The sequence below is a fragment of the Phaethon aethereus genome, assembly GCF_964289735.1.
Source record: "Phaethon aethereus genome assembly, chromosome: 2".
Taxonomy (NCBI): Eukaryota; Metazoa; Chordata; class Aves; order Phaethontiformes; family Phaethontidae; genus Phaethon; species Phaethon aethereus.
Window position 1 is genome coordinate 86,127,129 of NC_138582.1, and position 15,947 is coordinate 86,143,075.

The following is a 15,947-nucleotide window of genomic DNA, read 5'->3' on the forward strand; positions in this document are numbered from 1 at the left end:
TTCTTCACTAACTGAAGAGCAGCTCCAGACTACAAGTTGTGTACCATTATAAAAATAATATAGATCACTGCCTCAGAGTGCTAAAACAAAAGTAGAAATGTAGACCAGGGTTGTATTTTGAGGTAAAACAAGGGCAGAGAGAGCCAGAGCACTGTACCACTGATATTTCCGTACCTCTTAGTTGTTCCCAGAGGGGTTTTAGCCTGTACCAGCCAGTATTCTGCCAGACTGTACTCACACATGGCTGGGTAAGGTGTGTGCCAGCAGCTGTTCCTGAAACACAGTATGTATGAACAGGCCTGCATCAGGTTTGCCTCTCAGCAGTTTATATAGGCCTCCAACATGATCCTGTCAGGCTTTGTACTTTGTCTTGCTAATGTGAGCTCATAATTTTATAGAATAACTTAGGTTGAGAGAGACTTCTGGGGGTCAAGTCCAGCCTCCTACTCAAAGCAGACCTAACCTCAAAGCTAGCTGAGATGACATAGATACACTTCTCTTGTAATAAAGCAAGCATATGTCTCCAAGTTCTGAAGAGATTAATGTACACAAGCAAAGGCACTAAAATGTAAAACGTTACAATGCAAACTACTTACACTACACTTAATCACTTCAGCACATTTAAAAAATTATTATTCTTCCCTACAGTTAAGTGCAGGGATCACTGTATTTCATTCTTTCCCCTCATTATTAAAGCTTTGGTATAGATAGGGGAAAACAGGTACAAATTCAGATGAAAAAAGTACTTTCTTAAATTTTATTTCCTCATTATTAAGGACTGTGAATGTATACTAAAAACATACCATCATATTAATATTTAAGATAATGCTCTTCAGAAAATCCAAAACTAGTAACAACCCCCATCCCCAAAAGACATTTCTTCTCTCTTTAAAGAAATCAATTTGGATTCATTATACATAACTTACACTTTGTGGAAAAAAAGGAGGGCGATGCATAGAGTTTAAGCATAAATAGTTCATCTCATTCTACTTCTTGAATCACAGAATAAATTTTCAGTGAAATGGCAACACTGCAGTTTTGTAAGTACAAGAATAATATTAATTTGTTATGGTAATGTGTTGAAGCACACATTCAATAATCCTTCCAAGCCTATCCTTCAGGCAAAACAAAGCATTTAAAATCATGTGTTAGGCACACTTGAGTCTCTTCCTAAACAGAGGCTTGAAAAGGTGAAAAAGAGCTACTCCAGTTTGGCTGAATGGCTCACATCATAGCATGAGGCATAATTAATTCTGTACACAGTAGGCTCAGCAAAACATAGCAACTCCTAAATTTCATAGCGTTAAAGCGAGAAGGAATATAACAGGAATTAAAACAAAAAAATTCCCACCCACCTGCATTTTGTTAATTGTATTTCATCTACCAGACTTTGTTAACTACAACACGTTAGCCAAATCACACTGACAGAAATATAAAATACCCGCCTGTTTTAGGGTCAACAGAGAAATATGGCTGTCCCTGAAGAATACTGTACACTACTCTGGCGCTGTTTCCATATGTGGGGTCATCTGCATCTGTGGCTGTCACCTGTAGAACAGACGTACCTGTACATACAGGAAAATAAAAGTTACTTGATAATAAATACAATTTTCTGACAAATATAAGTATTTTTAGATGCATTTTTGAAACCTCTACAGTCCTCACATTCTAAAACTGGGAGATTACTGACATTTTATCTGTATGTTATTATCCTATCACATTTTTAAGGAAAACTATTTATACTCACTTGAAAAAACTTTTTTCTTATTCTCTCTATATATGCATATGTAATGTAATTACTTATATATAAACACAGATAGTAACGACACAGTATGCATACTTATGCATGTTCACACACATAGACCCCAAACTTGGATATTGCTTAGACTTCTGAACAACTCATATTTATGGACTACAGGATTATCTTCATCCACAATACAAATTAATGTTGAAGTGCATATTTAATTTACATAAACACCATCAAATCAATAAAAGATACTAAGGGAATCAAAAAATCAAAAATAACTAGTAGATTCTTGTTGGAATCCCAATGATGGTTCCAAATTAGAAAGACAAGGAGTTCAAAATACAAATATTTGTATGCTGTTAGTAAATACCATTAGAAAAATACAAGCAGAGTTTCTAGCATGTCACTAAGTGGGATAACTTACGAGTAACACTTTGCAGAAAATAAAATGCACAGAGAGGATAGATAAAAGTGATTTTACATTTTACTGTATTTTTCAAGACACTTATTGATGAATCTTTACCAGTACCACTGCCCAACATTTCATGTAAGAAGTCAGTAAACGAAAGATTAGCAAGTTAATAAAAGTTCAGTCTTCATCCCACTTGTTTATCCTTCCACAGACGCTGCTTTCTACAAGGCTCCTTTGGCCCAGTATTAAAATACAGGAATAATAACAACAGAATAGGCTTCTCTCATGTAATTCTGAATCTGAAAGTGGCTTCTCAGTCAAATTAACCACAGAGGCATCACCTCCACTCTGGGGCGTTCAATTTCACATTTTAGTTGTGAAGAGAAGTGTGCTTTTGAATTGAATCCCTTCATCTCCCTGACTTGCTGTACTTTGATTTGCCTCATGGAACAGTTTCATAGCATGGTAACCAGATTCCTTTGGATAAAACTAAACCAGAAGATGTGCTTTAGCAGCACATTTGATTTATTCTGACAGCTAACGGGCATTTAGTCTCAGAGACCAGATGAGAGCTAGTCTGAAATAAGACTTCCCAAAAACATATGGCGTGGACATCAGATCCTCTGTTCCCGCTGTTTAACTTCATAGATCCCCTTCCGTTGCGCAGGAGTGTTTGTTAGCATGCGCACCTTCAGTGTACACCGGGAGCAGAAACACCTAAGATGATGGGGGTCTCACTTCGAGTATAGCAAAGCCAGCATGCAAATATTTGCAGATTTGGATTCTTCACTGTTTGAGAATGTATTAATTCATTTGTGCCATACTAACTTGGACACCAAAACTCCCTTTTTGTATCTCTACTGGAGACTTAGTAAAAGGTACAGCAAACGTGTCTGCATACTTAAATATAGTGTCTTGTGGTCTCTGAATAACCCGAACGCATACAGTCTCATAGATAAATACATTCACACAGCAGGTATAAGGACACCTTGATGAATTTAAGTTGAATGTTGTAATAAAATCAAGCTGGAGCTAGTAGTCTGTTCATAGTTATTCAGAAGTTAATGGTAAACCTGACTAAATTACGTTATTTGGGTTTATGTGACAAGGTAAACAAATATGGATTAAAGTCAGTGTAATTTTCGTAAAATATTCTAGGTAACCATTCAGTCATATTTATTTGCTATCTAAACTTAGAATAAGAGTTCCTGCAAACCACATCAGGTCACTTCAAAGAAGAGAAAATTAATTTTCCCCCCCTATTCTTCAGCTTATCTAAATACCATAATGATACATTTCCGTAGCCCAGTTTGGCAACAATTTCAAACTTGAGGCAGAAAAGCTGTGAATCTCCTAGAAAACACCTGATAATAGTAATTTGGTATTGAATAGTGGCAAAGTGTTCTCTCTCTATCTAAAAGAACACTTAGAATCACAAGTTTTAATTTAACAACCCACCCCACCTCTCAAACTCTCAATCAGTGCTATGTGGTGTAACAGACGGACGCTTAACTTTTTCACTGTATTATGCAAGCACTCTCAGCATCTCATAAGTATATACTCGTACTGGCCTTTTGCCTAACTCTTGTCTGATTTGCTGAGCAGAGAGGAAAGCAGCTGGTGAAAGCTGTGGGTTAGAATGCTTTGTGAGAAAAAAAGGTAAAGAGGGTACCTTTACCTTCAAATTACTCCTTTCAAACTTGGCACCGTTCAGCTCATCAACATGACAGACAAATCACTATTCCACATATATTTGTACCATTCAGACGCAGCATCATTTTTTGCTGTTGTGCTATGTGTAATGAAGGACTTAGTTGGAAAAGTATACAGTACAGCTGCCTTGCTATTTTTAATGTTAACAATTCAAAGAAAATAATCTAATACAAATAATAAGGCTATAATTTCCCTGGAGACCTCAGAACAGTTATGAACAACAGACCCAGAGGCATACCTTCCATATTTTCTTCACTAATCTACTGTGAAAGTGCCTGTCAAGGAAAACTCAAAATTTTGCTATGAAAGCATTCTGACACTCCAGTTAGGCACTACAAAAGACTTCTTCCCCCCAAAGTCGAGGCTCTGCTTATTCAGAGTACAACTACCATTCCACATGATTTCCCGCTACAGTTTAGAGATTACATACTGGGAATTCCGTTTTCTTAGCTAACGCTTTATACAGAGCTGTAAAGTATGTCTCTAAGCTCTGAACACCACTCTGTAAGATTTGCCTTTTTTCTGTTATCAAAAAAAAGTATAATTTCATATTGTAGTTTTATTTCAAAATATCTTCTTTTGTTTACAATAAAAAATTTGTAAATTTATATATCAAAGAAAAGCTGAAGGGAAATACTTCAATCTGTCTCTCTGAAGACAAATTTTTAATGTTTAATGAGGCAGTTCAATAAAACATATCTGTTGAGAATGCAAATCTGTTTGCATGACTTCCCATAGTTTGCTGCAGTGTTAAAATCTCAAATGGATCAATATCGAACAAAAAGTAAAAGAAGTGAAAATAAGGTAAAGTTTAACTAACACAAGGATTTCCTGCCTAATTAAACTATTTCTTAAAATTGTCTTAAAACACTAACAAGTCAACACAACATGTTTTAGTTTCATTCTTCATTAGAAAATATTGACTTCACCAGGAAATCAAGACTTTAAGTCCACTGACTCTACTACTGGTCCCAGACCTCACTGTAGAAAATCTCAGTATTGTTTTTGTCTGCTATCATCTTCACTGGAAAATAAGAATCAAACAACACAGGAAGATAAACAGGCATTTCTCATAGAAATCATATCTATGAACACCATGAATACTGGCTTTCAGATTATTAGAAATTGTGACTAGCTCACACTATAATATCCTGGAAAGAAGTTCAGAAAAGTCCAGTCTGTCTATTAATTTCCTGAGTAGAATTTATTTGGAATAGTCTTCTAATGCATGACCTCAACACTAGAAAATTTAATATGCAATATTTCACTCATTTTGAAGCTATCTGAAAATGAGCAGATATGTAAGGCTTTTACTGATTTAAAATGAGTTTGTTTCCTTTTATATTTAGATAATGATGACCCTTTCATAAACCTTAAAATAGAGCATAGTTATAGCTCTCAATGAGACTGAGATTTTTACACTGCAAAAACCAAATCATTTCAGATAGAAGCCTTGGTTTTTGAGCTAACTTTTAGGAAAAAGGTTCAATGAAGGCAAGGAATAACTGTTTTCTTTCAGCTCTTTAAGCATAGTACATAAAGTATAAGCAATACGTTCACTTTGTGCCACAGTGAACACTGTGATCTGATATCTGGCAAATAATTTAACAAAACTTACCTATACTTTCTTGTCAGTGACCTAAAAAGAGAAAAGCAATAAAGATCCTACAGTTTCTACAAGTAGATCAAGAAAGGTTCAACTTGTGGGAAAAGTACCAGCTAACTTCTTGAGGAGACAGATGGGAACCTGCTGCTGAAACTAAACAGCATAACCGAGATTGAAAATACCACCTGCCACTCAGCATGAGGGCTGTTACAGAGAAACGATAAAATTGAAAGTTCTTTAAATGACCATGGAAAAAAGTGGAAGTATTTTTTTAAGTAATGAAGCATCCTTAGGAATTCATAAAATAACAAGAAGATGTTGCATAGGCTCCACAGCTAAATGTTAAAAAACATGCTAGCTAGAGAACTGATAAAAATGACATAGGGTTCTCCATTATTTGACAGAAAGAATGTATCCTGTGGAAGCAATAATAGAATCAGTCTTTCGGAGACTGCAGACAAGAAAATGCTTTCAGTATGCCACAAACACAAAAAAATCAGTAATGGAAAAAGAAAATAATGATCATAAATTTGCAATGAAAACATAATGTATGCCTACAGCAGACTGCCTGTATTGCAGGATATGAAAATCCAGTTTTATTCACACAAAGATATTTAAATGATTTGCCTCAGGTAGAAACAGTAAAGTATTTAATTTATAAAACATATGCATTAATGTTTTGTTTTATCACTAAAACTTGCTTGGTTTACCATGATCCACTCTGTTTTATAACCCAAAATGCCACCCCAGACTAACTATTCGTATTGTTCTTCGGAAAACAGTAACTTGTATAATGTAGTTGTACAGTAATAACAAGATTCAGACTACTACAGAATTATGACAAACATCTATGTAAGAATATCACATTTTGAGAGGATGAAAAAAAGAGAACTTTTATAAATAGAATGAACAAATAAAAAATAATTATATTAGCTGCTTTTGACTTTGAGGAGAACATTGATTTCCTTTCCCCTGTCTTTCCTCGTATGCAGAAAATAAAAGGCTTACACAGGGGAAAGAAATAATAAATTAATTAAAATGGTCTCCATTAAAGACAAAGGAAACTGAAGAAAGAGGAAGGCAAGAGTTATGCATTTTTGGAGACAGCCGATAAAGGAAACAAATTTCACATCAAGACAGTCAGCAGCGTGACAAGAGAAAACCGAGATAAGAGCTTAGACGCTACTGAAATGAACTGCAACTCTAACAGTAAAGCTTTGTGCCACAGCGAATTATCAAAGATGTTCCATACAGGCCCACAATATTCTTACTGGGAGCTCTATCCCCTCACTGTAGTACTGTAGTACTTCCCACAAAGGTGCAATGCTTAAATACTCCTAGTGTTATTACATTATTCACAGAAACACTGCCCTTCTGTACTTCCATAAATTTCTCTTGGGAATTACATTTGCAATAGTATGCTTAGATGGTTAAAATAGGGAATTCTACATTAAAAACATGTCCTGTTATATGCAGTAGCATCACTGTGTAGATAGAATAGAGACCTACGTGTTTATAGCACTGAGAAGTAAAAGATACGACCAAGGAAGCCAGTATTTGAGAGGAAGCTATGGTTTAAAAGAACAATGAACAATTTGTAAATGCTTTCAAGGAATGAAAATATATTTGAACTATAATCTGAAAATCTTTATTAGCTAGACACTGACCAAACAAGAATGGCTAATAAAGATTGTTCTTCTGGTAGGGACAGAAGAGGCTATTAGAAATAATAATGATAATAAATAGTTATAATAAAGTGTGGGAGGAGGGGCAAATAGAAATTACAAGCAAAGATGAGGTAACAATTCCCAGTTAGAGAGAAACAGACTGTAGAAAGAAGAACATTCATATAAGGCAAGTTGAAGGGTAATATGGGAACAGCGACCTATGAAAGAAGGAGAGAGAAGGAAATAAAAGGAGACCAAAGAAAGATGTTTCTCCCTTCGTGCATTCTTGTTTCAAGACGGACCACTGGAAAAAAAGGCTTAGAGTTCTCCACAGCTGGAAAGAGACATCTAAAATAGAACACTGTGGGAAGACTTGGAAGAGAGGAGAGGACTGCAAAGGGAGAAAGGTACTACAAGAACCTATGAAGAAGAAATGTATTAGAAGAAGACAATTATGATGCAGACAGGTAGATTATTTTTCAGAACAACATGTATGGACGTTTAGAGACAAAAATCAAGGAACTATTCCTATGTGTCAGTGCAGTGGCAGTGAGAAGAATGAAGAGACAGTAATAAAATGAGGGGAAATGAAAGAGAATGGGGGAGTTTTTTTTATATTCTTTTAAAAGCTTGAGAGTCCATTTAATACAATCTGATTTTGCATGGTAAATAGGAAAGAATACTTATACTCTACTTTACACAAGATTAATGCTACTTAGGTCAATGAAGCCGCCACTGGTGTAAAAATGTGTCTTTGCTTCCAAACTGTTACAGCTCTGAACTCCATGGTTCAGGAATGAGATTTAATATATTTTGGTCTTTCCAGGACTGGTATGATTACTACCTGTTTGCAAATTTCATATGCCACACTTCATTTGCACATGCAAGGAAAGAATTATAGATGTGATTGGCATGCACTATTTTTACTATGCATATCTGCAATGGAAGCTGTGGGTTTGGCCTGTTTAGCCTCTCCCCACGAAATATTCCTTTGCATACTGTGAAACTGTATGCAGTTCAAACAGTATGTAGACTTCCACAAACAGATTAAACTTCCCTCATTACACAACCACACATCTGAATTCAGCATAATAATGTCAGGCGGTACCACAGAAGATGAATGAATGCAGATTCCCAGTTTAGAATTAATTTCACCTATCTACACTGAGAAAGTTGTACAAAGTACCCTCCCATCCAAAATAATTATATTAACAAAATACCATATCTGACTTTCAAGTACGGATCAAAACACTTCTGTTATTTTCTGTTCTACTTATATGAGTTATAATTACCATTCAAAGAGATCAACTGATGACAAACCATTAAGATTCAATGACAAGAGTCACTTGTCCTTATACGTATGACCAACATTGTTATGAGAGTTGAGTAACTACATGTATCTCAATATTTTTCCCTTTTAATTTTTAAAATTCTACTCTGCAGAAGTTAAGTCTATCACCTGCTTATTAGACAAAGAGCAAGGAGAGAAGAATAAATTATCCACTTTTTACTCGGGAAAGTTCGACACATCTTGGCCTTGAAGGTCATTTCTTAGATAGGGTGTGTAAGGATTTGGGGAGAAAGGGAAAAGCGTGTGTTCATGAGGTAACTATCTACACTGCCCACTCAGTAATAAAAGAGAGCAGACACAGTTCACAAAGACCAGTCATGATAGTTAAGCTTTCTTAAAAAATATCTAGCACAAAAGTCATATTTCCATCTGTCTATCCTAGACTAGTTATGTAGCTTTGATGTTGTGATATTAGAGGAAAGTTATAGACTAATTTCAACATCAAACAAGCAATAAATAAAACTGATTGCACAATGTAGCACCTCCAAGAATAATAGTATCTCAAATACATTTCTAACAGGGAAAAACAATCATCAGCACTTCACCTCATAAGAAACTTAATAAAGGTAAATAAACATATGAGACTATGGTCTAAAACAATCTAGAAAACCACTGTTCCTTTGGTTAATTCTGTGAATTGCATAGACTACTCATGTAGACATAAGAGGATGCCATAAAGCGTGTAGCTGAATAAGCATAGATGAATACATCTTGCTTCTAGAGTGCAAAGTACCATTTGCCCAGACACATCTAGTAAAGCATTCAAGAATAAGAGTGACTTTCCTCTACAGTCAGCATGTGCGTGGGTACTGTTTTCTCAATATGAATTTCCCAAGTAACATACAAGGTTGCATTTGATGTCTTCTTAGTATCTCTTCTCAACTGTAGTATCTTTTATATACAACCAACAATACAATACTGTGTAATGACTTTGTCAAACAGTATGTGGCATTTTCACTTGTTAAAATATTGTTGAATAGAACAATTTGTTTTCCTTACCCATTTCAGACATCTCTGGCACAGTAACAATATATGGTCCATCTGTAAATTTTGGTGCATTGTCGTTGATATCCTGCACTTTGATAATAAATTCAGATTCAGGCTCAAGCGGCTTGTTTGTCCGTCTATCAATAGCTTGGGCATGAAGCACATAGTGTGTCTTCTGCTCTCGATCCAGGCTTTTGGTTGAATGGATGTCTCCAGTTGTGTCATCAATAATAAATATCGTCCCCGCCCCTTCTCCAGTAAGAATGTATTTGACTGATCCATCACCTTTGTCAGAATTGGAGTGCAGCTGTAGAATATATACACAAAAAATTATATAAAATGACATAATAAATTTCATACATGGTTATTGCACATAAGATACAAAAAAATATAATATTACTGTTAGCACTGTTCTACTTGGTTTTTAACCTTCCCACCTCTTGCTGAATTCCTCATGTGCTATTTCTGACAAGTCAATCATTTTTTTCAGCTTCATTTTCACCCCAGCATAGTTCATTTTTTAAGCTGTGATTTCTTTGGTTCTATGTCCATTCTAGAAAACTTCCCAAAGTCAAGAGTCACAGTGAGGATCAAGTTTGCTTCAATGACTGTAGTTCAGTCCCACCACCTATGTTACCTTCTGTGGCCCCAAGGACAGCATCATTTACTGCAAAAGAAAATAGTGTAGTGTGGCAGTAATAGATGTCTGTCCAGGATTACTCTATCCCTCAACAAAACAGTAATTTTCTCTGCATTTTGTTTGTTTTTAATTAGGAAGCCACCAAATTTGTTTGTATTTAAATTATTTATAATGAAGTAATGAACTTTGACTGATACATCCAGTATATTCATTGTTCCTAAAACACACTTTCTGCTATAACATATACGTTACCTATATTATACACCTCCTTGAGTAGAAAAAAGTTTATAATTTATCAGGGGGTGGGAGGGAAGTACCCTGGTGTATTAAGAGATAACATGAAACAGCTATCCATTCAGTCTCAGTGCTTCTAACTTGACTTTAAAGAATTGCCTGTTTATATTAAAAATAAACATGTTCTCTGAGAAGGAGGTGTGACTTTTTGATAGATTGAGAGGCTTTGTGTTTTTTTTCTTTAAAACAACTTTGAGAACAGCATGTGTTTATTGAGGTGCACAATGAGAACAATGTCATAATGCAGAAATTAACAACCTCAGGTATTGTGCAGTTATACTGTGACGTTAAATCAGAAGGGAATGTTTCTAATTTTAACAACTCACTCATTCTTATTCTTATAAGAACATATATTGTCCACTGTCCTGACTATCTTTCAATATCTGCAATATGGCATTACTAAGTTTCTATACAGAATCTGAGCAAAGCAGAAGCAGAATGCCAGACATTAATTTTAATTAATGGAACACAAGGTGTTAGTTTCTGGAGTCCTTTCCATTCTCAGTTCAGAAACCATTTAGGGTTGGATAGAGAGAAAATAAGACTTTTGGAAGTTCAAATGAACTTTCTTCTGACTTACATGATAAGATACAGAGGTGTTGCTGTTTTCTCACTCTCTCCTTGTACCTTTTTTGCCAGGTCTTTGTCTTGCCTTTAAAATTATTTAGCTTGCTATTTCTAAAAGGAATAAGCATATGGCGCTTGATGACATTTTTCTCTCATGTATTGAATCTATGAAATTACGGTGTCGCATGTAATATATCTTGTCTTTTAGGGGAATCTGCGAGCGAGAAGTCTAGCAAAATTAAGATTGTCAGCACATATAAATTCATCCTAACTTCAGTCAATGCAACATATACTTATCTGAGCCACAAGAATATCTGATTGAATAACCAAAACAAAACTGGGTCACCACTGTGGACCCATTTTTTTTCCACTTTGAAAATGGAAGAAAGAAAGAAGCAGAGAAAGGGTCTGTTTGCTTGGCTTTGCCATTACAGGACAGCAGGACAGTCTTACACTTTTCCTTTAGAGTAGTAATGGACAAAATTCTGTTACATCTCTTCTTATCCTCAGAAGAACACTGTATTCTATTGACAAAGGAATAATTCACTCAATGTAAAGTGCCTGTGATCCAAACTTCCTATAAAGTCAAAAGGTCTCTGAAGTGATTTATGCCTAAAAACAAGAATAGTAGGTATTCTGGTATTCTAAGCCTGGTCTGATGCTATTCTAATTTTTCAGAAACAATCACAATTGTTTTTATCTTGCTGCAGGTTCCTTTTTTAATAGAGTTACTCCTAAGTGTTAGTGTTTGCAAATGTTAACATTTGCCTCAGAAAGATTTTATCTAATTTATGGGGGAGAAAACCCAAGAAACCTGTGAGAAAATTTGTATGCCCAGGAAAATGACAGAGTTTATGAACCTATACGGAAGTCACGTTAAAACTATCCCAAACTTAAAAATATCAGAAGATTCTTCATCCTCATTCTCTCCTTTTAATTCTGCATGCATACATGTAAAAGCATATTCAGATATACCACATAGAAATCTGAGCAAAAATCACTATATTCATGACTGGAATTATGAAATTATGAGCCAATTAAGAAATCGGTTACATAGACAGGCAAGAGATCAACAGAATAAGGAACATCTGCAGAATTTGAGAAGTAAGCTTTCTTCAAAAAATCCAAATATCAACATAGACATGGTGTTCCAATACCATACTGCAGAAAGGCAAATTCAGAAATTCACTGTGATAACATGAAATGCATAGAACATTTGGAAAATTAATAACATTAGATATTTTCTGTTGTGCAGAAACACATACTTGTAATCAGTGAAGAAAATCCACGTACATTTTGAGTCAGAGGGCTTTTACCTCTAACAAGTATTAAAAGTAAAGAAATACAAAAGATTCTGAGCTGATTGCATGGCCAACCAATTATATGTTATTCCTGCTAAACATCATGCTACCCAACAAAATCCAGTTGAAAGATGCAGGCAGGAATGTCATTAGAAGAAAATTGTCTGGGTATTAATAAACACTGAAAGCCTTCAATTTGCACACTGCAGTTGTAAGGCAACTGAAAACAAGAGAAAGTTAAGAGAAGTTCCTGCTTCCCTACTTCCTGATATTTCTTATATTGTTTGAGATAGAACACTTTCATTTATGCTTTTTATTTTCTAATGCTGAATTTTAAATTAACATGGGCGGACTTTGCATAGTGCTTCTACAGCATAACAAAAGGGCCTTTCCTGTGTCGGTTAATATTTCAGCTTTTCTGCAAAGTAAAGATTAAATAAGTGTCTTCTTTAATACTTCCGTCTCAGTACAAATTGGCCCAAGTAAAAAAACATCACAGCTTCTCTCAAACACTTATTTGCAATATGCGTTGTGCTGAAGAGGGCCCCTGGGAGTCCCTGCTTAAGACAATGTCTACCAGATTAATGAGAGATTCATGTCCCTGAGCATGGCGCACTTCTTTCTTTTCCCCACGTACCATGAAATCCTCTCCACAACAGGTGATTTATTCCACAAGAGCATTTCTAATTAGAGTAAATGTGATTCACCACTTAGGTTACAAATACATTATTTGGGAGACTGTATTTCCGCAGCTATGTCTATAATGATTTATAGAAGACAGCAAGGGAGCAAAATCTAGCTGGACAATAGTGGACTCCCTCTCTGTTTGGGACTGCTATAACTATTTCAGATTAATTTGACAGAGAGGGGAATGCCAGTAAGCAATGCAGACTCAAGCCAACCCATGTTCTGTTCACCAGGTCAGACCTAACTCGTGAGACCTGGGGAAGTCATCTCAACCCAGACCCCTGGAAAGGGTGTGGACATTTCATTTCAATGAGATGCCATTACCTCTGCCAATGACTACTGCAAGAACATGTACACACTACAGGATGAGAGACTCACACGCTGTAGTAATGTGAATAAATAGCTTAGATAAACACAAAATGTGATGGTTTTTTTCCCCTGCTGTGCCAGTCAGAGACAGAAAGTTGGAACATTGCGGGAGTCTCTTAATTTAAAAAGAAATACAAATGCACTGCAAACTGAAACATGATTACTCATAATGTTGAGATGAGTAACGAGCATTGAAAAGAAATACAAGGGAAATATGCCAAACATTAGAACACCGCTCTCTGATTTCTGCATCAGAGGTTTCAATTATGACTATGAAAACATGACTGAGAATGTCTTTCAGTGGGTCATATCTATCATAGTTCCTATCTATGACAGGCAACTATCATAGTTTCTATGATAGTCCACCTCGTTTGATGATTATGTGTTGATCTGTGATATTAATTTTTTAACTGCTACTTAAAGTTTTTTTTCTCTTCTTGAATTGTTTCGATTTTCTTCCCCAAGCAATCTCACCTTAAACCCCAAACCCTATTTTAAAAAAGACTCTGCAGACCAACAGTTTGCCTAGTTAACCCCTAGAGAATAATACAGCTTGCACTCACCACTTAGCCCTCCCTACCGCCCGAGGGCTCCCCCCACCCTGCCCACAGCCCAGAACCTCACTGCAGCCCCCCGGGGCCACCAGCCCCTGCCCCAGTGACACCACCCCACAGAGTCAGGCCCACCCGTGGGACCATGTCCTGGCCCTGTCCCCAAGGAGGTGCCCGGTGCTGGGGCTGCCCTGGTGGCCCTGGCTGCCCTGCTCCTGGCTGGCCCTGCCATCACCCACCTGGGGGAGGTGCCAGTGCCCCCCCAGGATCTGCCCCGCTCTGCTGCTCCCTGACAGCACCATCTCCAGTCCCCCAACCTCCAGCCCACACGGGCTTCTGAATTCCTTGTGGAAATGCAGTTTCTATCCTAGGTGATGGACTGGCTTCTGAAAACATTACTTATCACCACTGATTCGGTTATGCTCCTAACAAGAACATATCTATTAAATATTCTGAACCTGTCCACAACCAGATGCCACCAGAAAGTATTTAATTTTCATCCCATTGGGCATCATTTCTGTTTTTATTTCTCTGATTTTTTAGGGAAAGAAGAAACTGAAAGTAACAGCTGAAGAGCGTATCTGGAATGTCACCTTTATCAACCCACTGGGCTCCATTTCTTGACATATTTAATAACAGGTTGGATCCAGGATGATTTATGACGGTTCCTCAATCTTTAACTAGCCTGTATCAGCAGTGCATGACTGATTTGGCAGACTAGCAAGCAAGGTGTCCTTGTTTTGCTAAGACTTAAACATCTTTCTTCCATCAGTCCATTTAAACACTTAACTTGCTTTTAGTATTCCTGCACATACTGCAGAAGGGCTACATTTTCCAAAGGCATGATCTAAGAAGTATACCAAACTTTTCAGTTAATGAGTTTTCTTTATATTCTCATATTGATTTCGATACTATGTGTCTTCAAATACTTACAATTCGATGCACAAGCATATTAACTGCTGTAAAATGAGTGCACAGATTGCAGGCTTATTGCCCAGTTAATACAGTATTGTTACCACGAGTAACTGCAAAGCGACCAGGTGGCTAAAGCCCAAGCACAAAACCAAATGGTCAGGTGGCTACTGCTTAGCTACTGGCTTTATTCACTACCCTTCATCTTCCTACCTTTTACTTAATCGTTTTAGCTAATGCTTAGCCACATCATACATCCAAACATTTAAGCATACACACTAATCAAAAGTCAAGCAAATGACCACAAATAGGCAGAAGCTACTGGACAGTATAGAAGCAGGGACCAACAGGAAAGCAGTACACCAATAAATACTATAAAAACAATCAAAAAATTGAGGATTAAGCCAACACTCTGCTCCTGCCAGGAACATGGGATGCTAACAACTCACAGTGATCACGACGCTGCTCTGCGCTTGCCTAAGGAAGACAAGCTGCAACCAGTCATTTAAGTAAAGACTTTTACAATATTTAATTGGACTACCAATAAGTTCTTGCATATGGATATAAGATGTGTGCTGCTCTGTTGAAAATAAAATTTTATGAAGAGATTCCCATATATGTGCTAAATTGAAATCCAAAGCTGATTTGACAAAATCAAGAACTGTTGCACTAACCTAATGAATTTAATCAGAGTAGAAATGGTTATGTACTTATAAACTTAAATTGTTTTGAAATAACTGCATAGAATTAACTTAAAACTTACTATTGACAAATAATAAACAATATTATTAATATGCACATAATTCAAAGAGCAAAACCCGAGTTCTGGTAGTGAGACCACCATTATATCTTTTCAATAAAGTACCATCTTCTGTTTGGGAACAGCACGTTCTTTCAAGGAGAGCAGCAGAACCTCCCCTTGTCAATTCTGTTGTCATTGCCAATCAGTTTAACCAGACAAGAGTGCCTCAGCACACCACTACCACAGCAAAGCCTACCAGTGTGTGCCCACCCTAGAGGAATGACAAATTATTCCCAAACAACGTGAGTTATAAGTTTTAGCAAAGCATAGGAGAATTTATTAAGTAAGAAAGCATGCACGTTACTTTACTTTTGTTACACAGAACTATTTAATGTTTCACT

At 36.4% G+C, this 15,947-nt stretch overlaps 1 protein-coding gene across 2 annotated transcripts in view; it reads right to left on the bottom strand.

The window, feature by feature from the left end:
- CDH18 (cadherin 18) overlaps positions 1-15,947 on the bottom strand; it is a gene marked incomplete at both ends in the record, with an annotated part of 181,198 nt that overhangs the window by 132,924 nt on the left and 32,327 nt on the right. For both annotated transcript variants that reach the window (XM_081996613.1, XM_081996612.1), the window contains 2 exons: positions 1,446-1,565; positions 9,496-9,790. In XM_081996613.1, coding sequence (XP_081852739.1) covers positions 1,446-1,565; positions 9,496-9,790 — 415 coding nt within the window. The remainder of the gene's footprint in view (positions 1-1,445; positions 1,566-9,495; positions 9,791-15,947) is intronic.